This window comes from Alexandromys fortis, unplaced genomic scaffold (genome assembly GCF_014885135.2).
Source record: "Alexandromys fortis isolate MF-2015 unplaced genomic scaffold, M_Fortis_MF-2015_v1.1 scaffold_17, whole genome shotgun sequence".
In the NCBI taxonomy this organism is placed as follows: Eukaryota; Metazoa; Chordata; class Mammalia; order Rodentia; family Cricetidae; genus Alexandromys; species Alexandromys fortis.
In genome coordinates, this window is record NW_026067896.1 from 183,896 (window position 1) to 200,227 (window position 16,332).

Consider the following 16,332-nt stretch of genomic DNA (forward strand, 5'->3'; position numbering starts at 1 on the left):
ATGTAGGAACTAACACATTAAATGCAAAACAATCAATGCATCATGTATATTTTCCTTTTTTTGTCCAGTTAAAAGGTTAGGGTTTTCAATATTGTTGACTTAAAGAATTTTAACTAAGCAATAGAAACAACCTACAAGCAACAACAAGATAAAACCAGGATGGTCTTATTCACTAAAACTTCATGTGACTTTGGAATATAATTTTATAGTTACTGACTTGTGTTTTTGTATTTGCTTGTTTGTGTATACATATATATGCATGCTGTGGAGATGAGAGGTTGGTATCGGGTGTCTTCCTCAATTGTTTCTACCTTATTTTTGGAGACAGGGTCTCTCAATGGGACCCACCTTTTACCAATGATTAGACGAGATTAGCTGGCAATTGAGCCCCAGGTGTCTTCCTATCTCTGCCTCCTCAGCAGATTATATGCACCTGCTAATCACACCCAGTTTTTACTTGGGCATAGGTATTAGACTCACATTCTCACGCTTGTGTGGAAAGCTCTTTACTATGCGAGCTATCTACCCTGTCTTCTATTTTTATACTTCTTAATAGTGGATCTCTAATTACTCTGTTGACTTTTAGAGTCTGAGTGTGAGTCCACTGTGTAGTTGTTGCTGAAGTCCCCGGTTCTTTCTGCAAAACTGAATTTTAGATGCTACATTTAGGATGCTTTACTGAGCTGCTACAGAATATCTGTCTTTCTGTGCGTGTATCCTTTCCCCTAGATTTTAGTGATATACACAGGAAATGTGTTTTCCAGGAGATCTGTGGTTTGAGAAGTGGTTTTATTCAGTCACCTCACTAAAATGTACTTATGTCCACTGGTTGATTGATTAGGTTTTTGAAGTACCTGTTGCCAGAAAATGAACACATCAAGTGATGACCTGAGATCCCCTCCCACTGGCTAGAAAAAAGTCAGGGCAGAAGCAAAGCCCTGTGTTCTTTTGTTGTTCACCTAAGATACAGTTTTGGATACTTTGGAAAGAGAAAACATCAAAGCAAGCAAAGATACAAATAACAAGAACAAAATCAAACTATCAACTAAAAGAATCCAATCCTTTTTTTTGTTGTTGTTGTTCCTTTAACTGGTAGTGTATTTTCATCCCAAGAACTTGTATTTTTAATGGTACTATTTTGCTATGAATGGAATCTCAGGGAGAGCTTAAGTGGTAGTCTCTGTAGGTGGTTTTTCTAATTCGTGGGATACATACAATGCAACTTTTGGAGAATCTGTGTTTGGACTTCTAAAGCAGAGGAAGTAGCTTATTGATCCGTGGTGGATATTTGAAGTCATTATTAGGCTGTGCCATTGGACCTTTAGTGAGCAAAATGAGCAGGTCAAGGATGTAAAATGTCAGGTAAGCCCTGTATGTGAACTGCTTCTGAACTGGTGACACTAAGCCAGAAATACCACCTTGTGGTGGTTTATCTAGGAACTGGCATGTCTATCCTTGGAGTAGCGTTACACAAATGAAATGTGTTTCCCCTTGCTGGTCTTTGCTGGGGTTGGCATTTTCCCTTTTCCGTTTGTCACTCAACGTCTGGCTAGAAATGTGTCCTCTCTCTCCAAGACAGTGGATTTTGTGAGTCTTCAAGGAGAATTCCTCTGAGAAGTTCTGAACTCAGTTGTTCCATCCTTAGTGGTTCCCATTGCAGTGATAAGCCTTGGAGGGTAAGATCTCTTTACACATCATTTTACTCTTTCCTTCCAAAAATCTTGCACTTTTTGGAGTCTCCTTTTTAGATGATTTCTTAGTTTTTCTGTTCAAACTCAACTACGTTAGCAGGAGTTTGAGAAATCCTTTCTGAATGGCTTGCAGCAGGGGATCTGGCCCTTGTTCTTACAACATACTTGAAAGTATCCCTTGTGTTTTCTTGGGAGTTTATCTTGCCCCCAAGCTGACTTGTCCAGGGGATTCCTGGATACCTTTGGAGAGGAGCCTTCATTCTTGGCATTCTGGGAAAGATTTACATCTGTAAAGTGGATAAAAATATGTGAAAAGGTGATTAGTTTAATTGGCCCACAATTATAATTATTCAGCAGGAGGTGACTGTGGGACTGTTATTATGGTTACAAATACCTGCTGGGAAGGGGAGGGAAAAGTCATTGAAAACTGCAACATTTGAAAATTTTAATAATAACAAATTGTCCTGGTACTTAAAGGATAGAGAAAGTCTTAACAGTTTGGTACACCAATCCAAGTGAAAATGAGGTGGAGTTTTTGTTCAAGGGCAACTGGGAAGCTTTTCAAAAGTTTTCTTTTCCCTTGGCATGCTTGGTGTGGACCAGGTTTTAGGGAGAGGTAAACCCTCAGTGTGTTTATAACTTGAAGATAATCTCCCATGGCTGGGGAGACTGTCAGGGTGGCCTCAGGAGTGGTAGTGTTTTGGCTGCTTTCAAAAAGAATCCCAGTCCTTGTGATATTGGAAAGTGGAGTATTTTTCTTTCACATCAAAGGACAGAGAATGTTCGACAGACAGTGAACTAAGAGGTAGGGAGCTGACATTCCAGTCCTTGCTTTGGGAAACTATGTGTGGAATGCCATAGTTCATGGACCAGAGACCCTGAAGTGAATCCAGGTGCCTGTGTGGTGCTAAGTTGTCCCACAATGAGGCGACTGCAGGCAGAAACTGCAGTCAGATGAACCCCAAATAAAACTGATGGCTTTATTGAACATTCTTTTCATTCGATTTAACTTTCTAGAGTTGCACATATATCAGTCTGGCAATGTCATCGTAAATGACCGACCTTTGTTTGGGGGAGCTGCAGTGAATTCTTTGTGCCTGCTTTGATTTCTGTTCACATCTGTTAAGCATGTGAGATATGCATGTGAGTACACACACACACACACACACACACACACACACACACAGGGTACCTTGATAACTGGCAAAAAAGATTTAATGAAAACTACTCAAAACTAATTTCAATTGGTGCACCAGTTTAGGATAACAGCTTCTCTGGTTTCAGATGCTGAAATTGTGCTTTCCTTAACTGTGCTTGCTGAAAGTTGCCTTAAGAAGTCTCCGTGGCAGATCACTGGGGTTCTTTGTCTTGCTCCATCCATTCTTGCCTATGGCTAATGATTGTAGGGTGTCTGGAAGTAATGGGCCTGCTCTGCAAAGCTTGTTACCAACAAGCTTTGGTGATACTTAAATGTCATTCCTCCACCCTCTTTTGCCTCACCAATAGGAATCAGAGTGCTGCTATGGCTGCATCTAATAAACAGTGCAGGCTTCACTGGGCTGTTAATGAGACCTAATGTAGTGCCGTTTGTGCGGCTCAGTGGGTAGTTCTTTTTTTTTTTCCATCTTGAAAACATGTAATGCCTGAAGAACTTCCAATGATAGTCTTCTTTTTTTGTAAATTTTTTTTGTTGTTTTAACACAGTATTACACGTAACTCAGACTGGCCCCAAAGTCAGGGTATAGTCAAGACTGGCCTTGAACTCATGATCACCTCACCTCTGCCTCCCCAATATATGGATGGCATGCCTGGCTGTTCCAGTGACATCCTTTGATTACACTAGACTCTGACTGAGATAAGATATTTAACAGGTATTTAATATCCTGGATTTCCATATGAACTTAGAGGATACCAGAGAACTTGAATCTCAGTAATAAGGAAATACATTGTGCACTTCAGGTCACTATCAAGAGATGAATAGAACTCTTGCTGACACTTCCTTCTGCATGTTCTCATCAGACTTCAGCCTCCCAGTGTTCACAGATACTCATTCTCATCTTCATGGTGTGATCTGTTCTATCTTTCTCTAGTCTGGATTCAAAGGTTGTAAGACTTCTGGCAATTGAATGATGAACCTAGACAGAGGTAACACTGTTTTGGTCTTGACCACGCTAGGGAAATACTGCTCCTTGACTGTGTGTACCCTTTGGGTTCTGAAGATCCTTTTATTCCTCCTCCAACAGCCCCTCCCCCTTCCTCGGATTCAGCTAGAGTTGTGGATCTTCTTCTCTTTAGCACTGGAGTTGTGTACCTAATTTTCTGGGTGTTCCTTTTAAAAAGGAACCCCATACACACTTAGGTGGTGTGTGTGTATGGGGTAAAGACATTCACCACCCTGTCCCCCGTCTTGTACATCTCCATCCTTGGTGTCTCTTGTTTAACATCTATTTAGGGCTCCAGAAGAGTGTTCTTGTCATGGGAGGCAGGATCCAGATACAGTTTCTCTGATTTCTTGTCTTCTCTTATAAACTCTTTGGTAACAAAACCTTCAAACTGGTCACCATCCAGACAAGTCAACTAAGTATGGACTGAGAAGGATGCTGGTCCCTGAAGTGTTACTTACTTAGGACATCACTTTACTTGCAAAGTCAACCCCCAGCTTTGTTACTGAGCAGTTTCAAACATTGATTTGTGGTATCCTTCAAATATTGCTTGAGCCTGAGTATCTCTACATGTGAAATCAGATTAAGACCCTCACATAGCGAAAGGGGATGGTGTTGAGAAGAAACAAGTGCCTCCAGGACAAAAGTAGGCATAAAGCCCTTTGCATGCACTGCCAGAGTGGAACCTTACCCAGCCTGTGAACCATGTGTCAGTGACCTTATTTCATGAATGTGAATACTCCATCCCAGAAGGTTCAAATGAGCTTATCAAAGCTGGACATCTGGTCTATAATTTAAGCATTATATGGCATAGAAATCATGGGTTTCAGATGTGGCTTAAGCATGTTTTGCCATGTAGTTTTTTCCTGATATTTTGGTTCCTGTAGTTGTGCTTGTTATGGGTCTATGAAGTAGAATTTCTGTAAATATGTACTAATTATTTGTTACTGGTTTTATACATGGAAATCTTTAAAGATTCACAATTGTTTTTAGGTTTTATAAACAATAAAGCATCTCCAAATCATCATTTACGTGTATTTGGGGAGACTGGTTCCAAGGTTCCTACAGATAACCAAATGAATGTTCAAGTATCATGTCCAAATGAAATAGTATTTATATATAACAATAGTAATTACACACATATCTTCTCACATCAGAAAATCTTTCCATTACTTACTTATAATGTCTTATAAGTAATAATTTATGGTAATAGTGTATAAATGCGGCATGAGTAGTTATTACACAGTACATGACGAGAACAAAGTATACTTGTTCAATTTATATAATTTTGTTTTAGAATATGTTTTTATCAATAGCTTGTTTAGAAGGATGAAACAAATTAGAAGCTTACAAGTTTGCAACACAGAACTGATCTCCTTAAGGCAATTTCACATACCTTTTGGTTACTATAGAACAGTGTGGTTCTTACTGTGAAGTACAGTACAAGTAAGTGCATAGCCAAATATCTTACAATTACATAGATTTTTTTTCTGTTTTTCTGTGAAATTTAAAATGGTATGCCAGATGTTTTATCTTTGGCAAGATGGGGAAAGACATAGAAATATCTTTTCTGTGTTCTATGAATGCCAGCGTGGAACATGTGGAAAAAGCTGCTGGTATACCTACTGGGGAGATTACAGTGAGAGAAAAAAACCTTTCTTCTTCCTGAGAATTTTACATGGGGACCTTCATAAGTACTTGGTATAATTGACCAAGACTAGGGGTGTAGCAGGCTTTATCTATTAACATGGTGAGAAGACCATGCCCAAAGACAGGTTTGTAAGTTTCTGGATTATTTGAAAGCCCAGCCACTCCCAACAGTGGGGTAATATTGTCATTTAAACCAACACAGGGAATTTGTTCACCATTGCCACAGACCCTGGCTACTGCCCTAGAACAAATATTTCAGGAAACTCCTAAAAGTTCTTCCTGACATTGGGGCAATGAACTGTTATCTCTTAGTTTCCTAACTGTAGTGCATTGTTGGGGGGATTTCAGGCAGGTGACCCCCAGCCAAAAGTTGCTTTTTGTTTTTCCAATTGTGCTGTGAAAATAATGTCAAAAAAATCACACACAGTGCATAAAACAATGCTTGTAGTCAATTGTTTTACTCTAAAATCAAGAAGTAAAAGCTATATGGGAGAGGATATATATATATATATATAATATCATATATAATAGACCATGAATCCTTTCCACAACATCAGGAGCATGTGAAAAATAAATGAAGAAAATACATTAAAATCTTATCGTAAAAGTTTCTGGTGATTGACTCAGATAATTTTTGTTGTCATATTTATAGTCAATATCTTTCAATTTTCATATGCTAAGATATGTTCAAGTTAAAATAAGAAAAAACTTATTAAAAGCAACCAAATTACTAGTTGTGGTGGCTCACACTTACAAACCCAAGACTTTGAAGGATGAGGCAAGAGTTTGTTATGAGCTGGTGGCAGTCTGGGCAATGCCATGCATTGTAGGCCAGCCTGGGTTATAGAATAATTACCTGACTCAAAACAGATGACAACAACAACAAAGCCAACCAGATCTACACTTGTGACCACTTTGGAATAAGTTATCAGTGTGTCTGTCAGAGTTAAGAATCTAAGAAACACACACACACCAAACCCATGGCTATTACTTAGATACCCTGAGGCATTAGTCTCCCAGGGCTCATTCTCTGTGCTTATTTCCGAGGCTGTTGAAGGTTTAAGAGGCACCTTTTGAGCAGGAGGTAGAAGCTTTTTATTTGGGGTTGCTGACACAAGATGCCTTCTTTCTATTTTCCCTTCTAAATGTTTTCTTTCCTTTTTCTTGGGACTGTTGAATGGCTACTTCTTTCTTTGTTATTCTCAGTCCCTTGAATGTATATAGTTAGATGTCCCTTGTGGCCACTTAACTATGTGATGGAGATTCTGTTTTTAACTGGTCCCTCTTATGTTAGTTCCAGGCTCATTATGGTTTGCCCTCTCCCCATTCTCTCCCTCGTGCTTATTTACATCTTTCTTCTAATGAGATGCCTAGAACTTTCCAACCCATTAGTTTAATGCAGATTTTTTAAGGTGGTCTTTTTGTTTCTTGATCTTTAGTGCTTTTCCTTCACTTTTTGAATCACCTTGTTTTATTGGTCTTCTGAGGGTATTCATTGACTTATAGCATTTTAATCCTTTGGAGTGTGATTGTGGAGCTCCGGGGCTCCGGGGGCACAGTTGGGTAGTTCACATTACTAACATTGTGCCTCATACAATTGATCTGGTAGAAAACATGAGGGGTTTGCTTCCTGAACTGCAATGCTTCTGCATAAGCACAAGTCTGTAGTGATTAAAAGCTGGGCTGACATGTCATATAATAATCACTCATAAACATCAATCACTACAATTATTATTACTATTAAAACTGTCAAACACCAGGCTGTGGTGGCGTTTGCCTTTAATTTCAGCACTCAGGAGGCAGAGGCAGGCAGATCTCTGTGAGTTCGTGGCCAGCTTGGTCCTATCCACAGATTGAGTTGTAGGATAGCCAGGGCTGCACAGAGAAACCCTGTCTTGAAAAAAAAAAAAACAAAAACCAAACCAAACAACTAAACAACAAAAATAACTCCACAAAACAAAACTGTGTTAAACATAGATTTTTTCTTTTATTTATATACTATGTAAAGATTTTATTTGGAGAATAGGTTAAAAGATAAAGAGTAGAATTTTCCAACTAGTAGAATACTAGTAATTAAATATAAAAATTTAAAGTAAAGCACTGTTACTTTTACAGCATGTCATTGTAATCTGAAGCACTGTAGCAAAGATTTGAGTACTTGGTACTTACAAAGCAGGATGTGCCTTACTGCAGAAGAGAGAAAAGCTGAGGAGAAGAAAAAGGGGGTAAAGATTACAACTTTTGGCTTTTCCGAAGCTTGATATAATGGACGCTCGGACAACACCACACTTGCTCAAGATTTGCTCCCTCCCCTCTGTGTGAGTGAAAGATGGGAGGTGGCAGTCAGAGATGTTGAGGGTCCTGGGCCCTGCGTTTTGCACTGCCCCATATCCTTAGGCTGGAGCTGTCCTTTGGAAGTCCTGGAGGCTGTTGTGTTTGGAATATAGCTTGTGACCAATAAATCATAGATCTGTCCTCACTTTTTTTAACTTCAACTTTGCAGAAGTGACTTTTAATGATTTTTAAAAATGAAATAAATAATTAATTATTAAATCCTGAATCTAAGTTCATTTCAGCCCACCATCTTTCCAGTCCAACTTTTGGAGTACTGAAGTTAATGGGTATGCCACCAGCCCCGGCCAACATGATACTTTTTTCTTGGACACCTAGGCAGTTTCTTGTTGCCATTTGAGGCTGTTTCATGCTAATGCCTCATTCAGTTCCAGCAACTGTTTCCCAAGCTCTGTTACCTATACCTATCTCCCCTACAAACATTTTAGCTCCTTTTAAATTCCGTTGACTCCTTTAGTCTTAGGTGTGTGTGCATGTACCTGTGCTGTGAGTCCTTGTGTGTGTGGTGCATGGTCCTGTTCATGTGGGGATGAAGTCAGGAGTCAGCTTCAGGTAGCATTCTCTACTGTGTTCTAAGTCAGGGTCTCTTATTGATCCTAGACCTCTCCATTTCAGCTAGACTATCAAGCCAGGCTCTGACTACCTCCAGGCTCTGTCTGTCTCTGCCTCCCCAATTTTGGGGTCCACCATGTCAAGCTTTTACTTGGGTCCTGGAGATCTGAACTCAAACTCTCATGCTTGTAGAGCACTTGAAACGTTTTCCACCCACAGTTTTATCCCCCCCACCCCTTATGTCTTCTATCCTTTCTCTAATGGCTTTTAGCCCTTGTTGTTTCCTAACATAAATAGTGTTGGCAGGTGAAACACAATGCTTTCTTAAAATGTATCTATTTTTAAATCTTATTTATTTAGTTAGTTTAGATTAAGTGTATCCCAGGCACTGTTTGAGATGTAAGCTAAAAATTGTTTGTTGTTTTCAGAAATTCAAATTTACCCAGACACTTTTTATTTTAATTATGAGCGTATGGCTATCTGTTCCAGTTACTTTATTAAAGCTTTTCTCCCCAAAGCAGCTTGTGTTTGCCTTCTGGATAAAATGAATAACAGAAGATGCCTAGTTCCTTCCTAAAGAAGGCCATGTTTTGACTAACTTGAAAATGCCTGGAATCAATAGGAGAGTCTTGACAATCTATATGGGTTTCTGGTATTTAAGGGCATGAGATATGTGCCTCAGCCTTGATTTAGGCAATCACATGACAAACGTAAGGAGTCTGTGTGTCATTCCCACACGTAGGAGATGCATAACAGTTTTTTATTCACATGCTTTACACCTCAGCTCAAAACGTAGAAAATTCTCACCTTCCTTCCATAAGTCACAACCCTAACGATGTGGTGTTCCCTGACCAGAACAGGAAGTCTGCTTTGAAATATGTGTGCATGAGATAGACTATGGAAAGACAACCATACCAGTTAAGGATTACATTGGGCAGTTCTATGAATCATAAAAATGGCATTTTTGTGGATCTCAAAGACATGATGCTGAAAGAACAAGACCAAAGAGGGATGATTTGTGTCTGTCAGCCTTATAACATATATGAACATACACCACTCAGATGGTACTCCTTGCCCTCACAGGGATTTAATTTGTGGATGAGAAATTTGAAAATAGAATGACTTATTTTAGTCTCTCTCTCTCTCTCTCTCTCTCTCTCTCTCTCTCTCTCTCTCTCTCTCTCTTTCTCTCTCTCTGTTTTGTTTCTTCCCTACTCCAAGACAGAAATAGGTTTGCCATGGCTCTGCAAAGGAGCAGTCAAGTGAAGGTAGGTCTTTCTATGGGCATTGCCAGGTTTTGTCACATTTCTTAAGAAGCTTACAGATGTGGCCATCATCACACTTGAGTGCCGTCTGTGAGCTGAGAAAGGCTTTGCATCTTAGATACTGGGGATGCAGCAATGAATGGACCTGATACAGTCTCTGCTCTGTGTAGTTTATGCTCTGTCACATAGTTATTTGAGAAATGTAAAGACTGCTTAGAGAAGAAGGCGCTTTGGCCTCTAGGATCTCCTTAGGGTTCTTGGTGTCTGTGTGCATTAGAGACAGTTGGCTTTCGACAAGAATTCTGGATATCTGGCAGAAATTGACAAGAATTCTGAATACCTGGCATTGTTGTTGGACAAACTAATCAAACTTTAGGTGCCTTGCTGAGGAGCTGTTACTAAGTCTTCAGTCTGATCTGACAGCAACCAACTTCAGTAAAATCACTAATCAGTCAACCAATTTATCTCTTTGTAGAATAATGAAAGCATGACCCAGCATGTTGTAGAATGGCTCCTTACATTGTAACTCATGCCCATAATCCTAGTACTTTGTAGACTGAGTCATGAGGATCTCCAATTAAAGGCCAGCCTGGGCTACACAGTTAGACCTTGTCAAAAGAAAGAAGGAAGGAAGAAAGGAAAGAAGGAAGGAAGGAACTCTTTATTGGTACCTTGCCATACCTTTATGGGTCTTTTAGTTAGAATTTCTATTGCTGTGAAGACACCATGACCACGGCAACACTTAAATGAAAAACATTTAATTAGAGCTGGCTTACAGGTTCAGAACTGAAGTCCATTATTGTCATGGTAGGACATGCAGTATGCAGGTAGACATGGTACTGAAGAGGGAGCTGAAAGTTCTTCATCTTGATCCACAGGCAGCCCAAGCAACTGTGTGTCACCCTGTGTGTAGCTTGAGCAAAGGAGACCTCAAAACCCACCCCCACAGTGACATGCTTCCTTCAACAAGGTCATACCTAATCCAACAAAGTCACACCTCCTAATAATGCCACTCCCCGTGGGGGTCAGTTTTTTTTCAAACCACCACAGTGCATGCTATTATGAAAAGTAATGGGACTTGGTTTATCTTAATGAAAGCTTGGTCAATTTTAGAAGACTAAAGAGACTATCCCATATTATTAAGGTTTATAGCTTTTCTCCTCACTAAAGGAATTTATAAATATTACAGGAGGAAATATAAGGTAAAAATAGAGAGGAAGCTATTGATTTTTGAAGGTACACGTTCTCATGTTTTTAAGACAATGGGGGACTCTTCCTTATTGTGAAGCCTCTTGAGATTTGACCAAGAGGTAGAACATGAGACTTCATGAGTTGCTTGAGGTCTCTAGCCTGAAGCTCACAGGGTTCAATGCATTCATATCCAGATCTATCTCTAACTCTCAGAAAAATTAGAAAATAGCATATTGAAGAAGCAAATGAACACAATGGGAACATTCTGTGGGTGTGGCAGGGTTCTTCATCAGAGGAAATGGCAGAGCAGGCAGTAATGAGAGCAGAAAAATTGCATGGGAGTCAATTCTCTGAGCGATTCTTACTTTGGATATTTTGGTTATTATTATTGGTTTTAAACACTTCCAATGAGCCATGTATTTTACGTTGGTGTCACTGATTCTAAGGATAACAGGGAAACGAGAGATTGTCTTTCCATTCTGTAGGGGGTTGTGCATGTAGAGCTGCCAGCTTCCTCTTATTTACAAGAGACCCCTAACTTCAGGCCTAATTGGTTTCTTAACATTTATGTGTTATGTTATGCTTTAGTGTTGTGCCTTCTGAAGGGAGCTTTTGCACATCAGGGGCTCCCTCCCAGACCCCAGATTATGCCCAAACCACACCCAAACACCTGTTTTCACAGAGATCCTTTATTGAGTAGGAAAGAAAAGTTCAAGCGACTGCTTTCTGACTCAGGAAGAAAACAGCAGCAAATGACTAATTCTAAGGGGAGACAAGGGGAGGGCTGTGTTAGAATGGGCTAGGGTGTAGTGGTAAAGGAGACAGGGGGCAGGCAGAAGGGGAAGGGCATACAGAAAAGGGGGAAGGGATGTTTGTCCTGGAAGGACAAGGACTGCCTCTAGAGAGAAGACACAGGTGACACATAGGCATATGGTGGTTTATGAAGGTAAAGGGGGAAACCCCATGTTAGTTTGAGATGTTTCATTTTAAATAGGCATGTTAATGATGGGAACCAAAGGGCGCTTCTGATTGTTGGACCTCGACACTTCAATAGCTGGATCTTGGTAGTCAGCCTCAGGAAGAGGAAGTGTCCAAATAAGGGAATAGACCTTGGTTGCTAATTTTAAGATGCAATCTAACATTATTATTAATTATTAGCAAGGCAGAGGGAATGAGGAGAAGGGCAAGGCCTGCCAAAGCTATGCTCACTCACCACATTAAAACTCGACAGAGTCTCTTCACCTTCCATTCCCAGAGATCCATTTCAGACTGTACGGTAAAACAGGTACAGAAATATATCAAAATGTGAATGCAGTTTTTTTTAAAAATAAGTATTTGCTAAATATTTCAGACCAAAGATATTACAAGTAAAAGGACATTTTGCTATAAATTTTACTTTTAGATATTTTTTTCTAACTAGGTTGAATTGACTGAACTGGTTATGATTCCTGTTAAATCTCCCTGACAGATAAAGTATTTTTTTATTATTTAAAAAAATCTTCAGAATGTGTATGTGTTTTTAAATAGGGTTATTTTTTCTAATTCTACAGTATATGAATTGATAGACATGAGTTTCTTAATTGCTAAAAGTTGAAGGCAGGACAGTTTCCATGGCAACTTCTTCAGTCACTCTGCTTTTATATTTTAGAAGGATCTTCACTGCTGAGCTGTGAATGCAGCATTAAGAATTCAACCAAATCTTTGCCACATGAAGAGTAATTTCTAGAGAGATTCATTTGTCTTAAACATTCTTTTTTAAGCAGTTGGCTGAGTCTATGGCTTCTCAGCTGGGTCAGCCATGCTAATCCACTGACTTGGACATTGTCTTTGGACACCGACAAGGGGATGATTGACATTTAGTCTTTTGACATTCCTATGAGAATCATATGGATGGCAGTTAGCTGTTTTTAGTTGATGGCTGTATTAGCATGTATTCTTTTAAACTGCTTATTTGAAAATTTCCTATGTGCTCCCCAAAATAAACAAATAATTAATTTTGGTCAAAAGACAAAGTTCATATTGTAGTCATTTTCTGGTTTTCCTTTTGAGTGTAAGAGGACAAAGTAAGACTTGCCACTATCTTGCATAACCAGTGATGAGCATGGAATTTTGTCTAATGCCACATGAACCATTGGAGTCTCTGCAGAAAGTGACATTAAAGGAAGATCTTTTTATCTCCCATGTTTTCAAAGACGAAACCCATCTCAGCATGGACGAGATGGCATTAAAGTATTTTCTTCAAACACTTGAGTGCTTATTTTTCCTTACTGATCTTCTCAAGTCGATTTATATGTTGTGGGGTTGCACACATGGTAAAATCTTTATGTATCTGTGGGCTCACATTGTAATGACTCATTACCTGGTTGAATTTAAAACTTTTAAGAGTTTATATTATGATGGGAGGAGCAGCATCAGTCTTGGCTTTCTCCTAGCACTTAAACAAATCAACATGTATTAAAGATAGTCAATGTGTGCCTAGCACTGTACTGCAGGAAGCGAAAGAATTGTAAGAAATGACCCTGCTCCATCTAAGATGCCTGGTCTGTTTCCTGACTATTCATCAGTGTTTTAAAAGCAATAGAAAGTGTACTTAACTAGGTTTTTACTTTATACCCTGTCTTCTTTCATCCCCCACTTTTTTTTCCTTTGTTAAATAACTTTGACACCACTTATACTATGAACTTAATAAACTTTATGGCCTTTGCTGGTCATTCCTGTGCTCAGGATTTCCAATTTTTGAAGGTGTCATTTCTAGAACAAGGTACAGTTTATCTGTGTTTTACTCTTAGGACACTAGAGGACATAACTAAACAGGAATGGTTCTGATCAATGAATATGGATGGGAAAAAAATGGGCCATATTGATATGAGGTGTACTTTTAAAGCAGGTCTGTCACATTCAAGTCCATTGAGATAATTTCATCTAAGTATCCAAGAAGTTCTAAGAAAATAGAAAAATATAGTTACTTTCTATTGTAGGAGGCTGCTTATTTGTTCCAGGCTACCCAAATTAAAAATAATCACACAGAAACTATATTATTTAAATCACTGCTTGGCCAATCACTGAAGCATATTGCTAGCTAGCTCTTATATCTTTGGTTAACCCATTTCTATTATTTTATGTTTTACCACTAGGCTCGTGGCCTACTAGCAAGGTTCCAGCTAGTGGCTTGCATCTTTCTCCACTTGGAGATGCTACTTGGCATCTCCCTGACTTTTCCCACCTTCTTTTCTCCCAGCATTCAGTTTAGTTTTCCCCACCTAGCTCTTTTCTGCTAAGCCACTGGCTCAAACAGCTTTATTCATTAACCAATAGACACAACACATAGACAGAACTTCCCATACCCATTTTCTCTCTATAATTTTAATTTTATAATTTATCCATAGTTTCTGTTATAAAAATTGTTTATAATTATGCTTTTGGATGCTGCCATGTTTGGATGAGAATAGGTTATGGCATTTGAATACTTGATCCCTAGTTGGTGGCACTATTTGGGGAGACTTAGGAGTAGCATTGATGGAAGAAGTGTATCACTGGGAATCTGGCTATGAGGTTTCAAACCCATTGCCATCCCAGTTTGAAATTTAAGATATGTTCTTCTGCTTCTGAAGTCACTGTGCCTGCCTATGGCCTTCTTCTGTGGTGGTGATGGGCATGCTGTCCTGAAACTGTAAACCCAAATAAGCCCTTCCTTCTGTAAGTTGCCATGGAGGTGGTGTTTTATCACAGCAATGGAAAGTTACTAATGCAGGACTACATTCAGAATCTTAAAATGCTAGAGAAGGAAAAAAGAAACTCCAGTAGGCTCAGCCTTGAAGACAAACAGAAAAATGGTCAGATGCTTTCAATTGAGCATTTCCTAGGTTCACCTGCCTCTCTCTGGGAGGTCACTCATGTGGAGACAGTGGTCCCTAGGGATACTCATTCAACCCACAAATACATTTTTTTTCAAACCTCTGTGGTTCATCAAAACCAGGACTTCAAAAGGTTTATTGCTGTTTATTTTATCTTTCTGGCAGTGATTTTCTTTTTCCAGATGAAGAGCCATCCTCTTGGCCTTCGGTGAAGTAAGTTGTAGAGCAGAACTGAAGCAGAGACATTCAAATATAAGCTCAGAAAAAGCAAAGCAGTTTACCAGAAAAGTCTGAGCTCACATAGGCCAAGGGGGTATTGAGTTCTCCATTTTCCTTGATGGAAGAATATAGAGGACAGCCTTGGGGAAACATTTTCTTACCTGCTTTTGGTTTTTTGATTTCCAATTCATCTCTGTTTCTGTAGGAACTATCAAATATTTACTCCACTACAAGAAAGAGACTTGAAATGTCCCTCCCATTGAACATTGAATGTGAACATGTTCCTGTCCTTGAAGTATAGTTAATTCATTGATTCAAAAATGGATTTACCATGCGTAACCAAGATGTGCTGAACACACAGCGTAGAACAGCTAGGTGTGATGGCATATGAAGATTTCAAATTAAAGGCTTTTCTGGCTTTGCATTGAGGCCTTGTTTTTTTTTTTTTTATAAAAAAAGAAAAATTGACACTTGCTTTCACAGAAGTAAAACTGGAGAACATTATACTAATTGAAAGAAGCTGGAGAGAGAAAGCTCAAAAACTTGTCATATGAGGTTCCTAGAATAGTTACATTTATAGAAAGAAAATGCAGTGGGGGCTTCAGGGACTGGGAGAAGAGAACTGAAGGTTAGTGTTTGATGGGTTTACAGGTTTTAATGTAGCAAGATGAGGAAAGGTCAGAATATAGATGTGTGTGCATGTGATGGTGGTTGCACAACAGTATGGATGCACACGATGCTACTGAAGTCTACCAAAGCCACAGCTTCCTGTGAATGAGCCAGTCCTGTACCAGCATGCCTTTTGCTCTTTTCCAAATCTAGCACAGCCCTTCCATCTTGGCCACTTCTCTTACATCCCTTGTTTCTTGTGCATGTGTCTCTTGTTTTACAGTTCATATAACTTTCCGTCTTGGAATCTAAATTCAAAGTGGACATGGGCTTTGCACTTTAACCTTTGCAGCACCCAGCACAGTAAACCATACTTAATGAATGTTTTGAGTAAGGAGGAGGCACTGAAGTTGGAAGCTGACATGACTAATGCCTATTTAATTGAAGGTTATTAATGCCTCTTCAATGGTGAAGGATGGTGTGCTGTTTAAAGCAGAGAATGAATAAATGCTCAAGACTTTTTCTAGTGGTCCTAAAGAATCCTGTCAGATTATTTCCCTGTGTATCTGACTTAGCATTCCAGAGAGATGAGAAGTGGAGGCAGGGAGAATCCACTGAAAAGACAGGGGTCTATGCTTCCTGTATGTGGTTTCAAGGGGGAATCCATGGCTGGAGTAAAACTATTTACTAAATAAATTTCTTCTCTTTCTCAGTGCAGAAAGTTTCCTTTCTGCTTAGAATATGTTGAGAATGGTGACCATATTCCTAGTTTTTAGTGTTTACCAGA

General features: G+C 39.2%; 1 protein-coding gene and 1 pseudogene across 2 annotated transcripts in view; both read left to right on the forward strand.

Moving 5' to 3' along the window:
* The window catches only part of LOC126513887 (POU domain, class 5, transcription factor 1-like), a 467,898-nt pseudogene that overhangs the window by 159,915 nt on the left and 291,651 nt on the right, over positions 1-16,332 (forward strand).
* The window catches only part of Sdc2 (syndecan 2), a 94,090-nt gene that overhangs the window by 23,583 nt on the left and 54,175 nt on the right, over positions 1-16,332 (forward strand). The window contains exon 1 of one of the 2 annotated variants that reach the window (XM_050162475.1): positions 9,631-9,675. The exons of the other annotated variant lie outside the window; for it this stretch is intronic. Within the exon in view, the coding sequence (XP_050018432.1) occupies positions 9,646-9,675 (30 nt within the window). The 5' untranslated portion in view covers positions 9,631-9,645. Of the gene's footprint in view, positions 1-9,630; positions 9,676-16,332 lie in introns of those variants that run through there. 2 annotated transcript variants of the gene reach the window in all.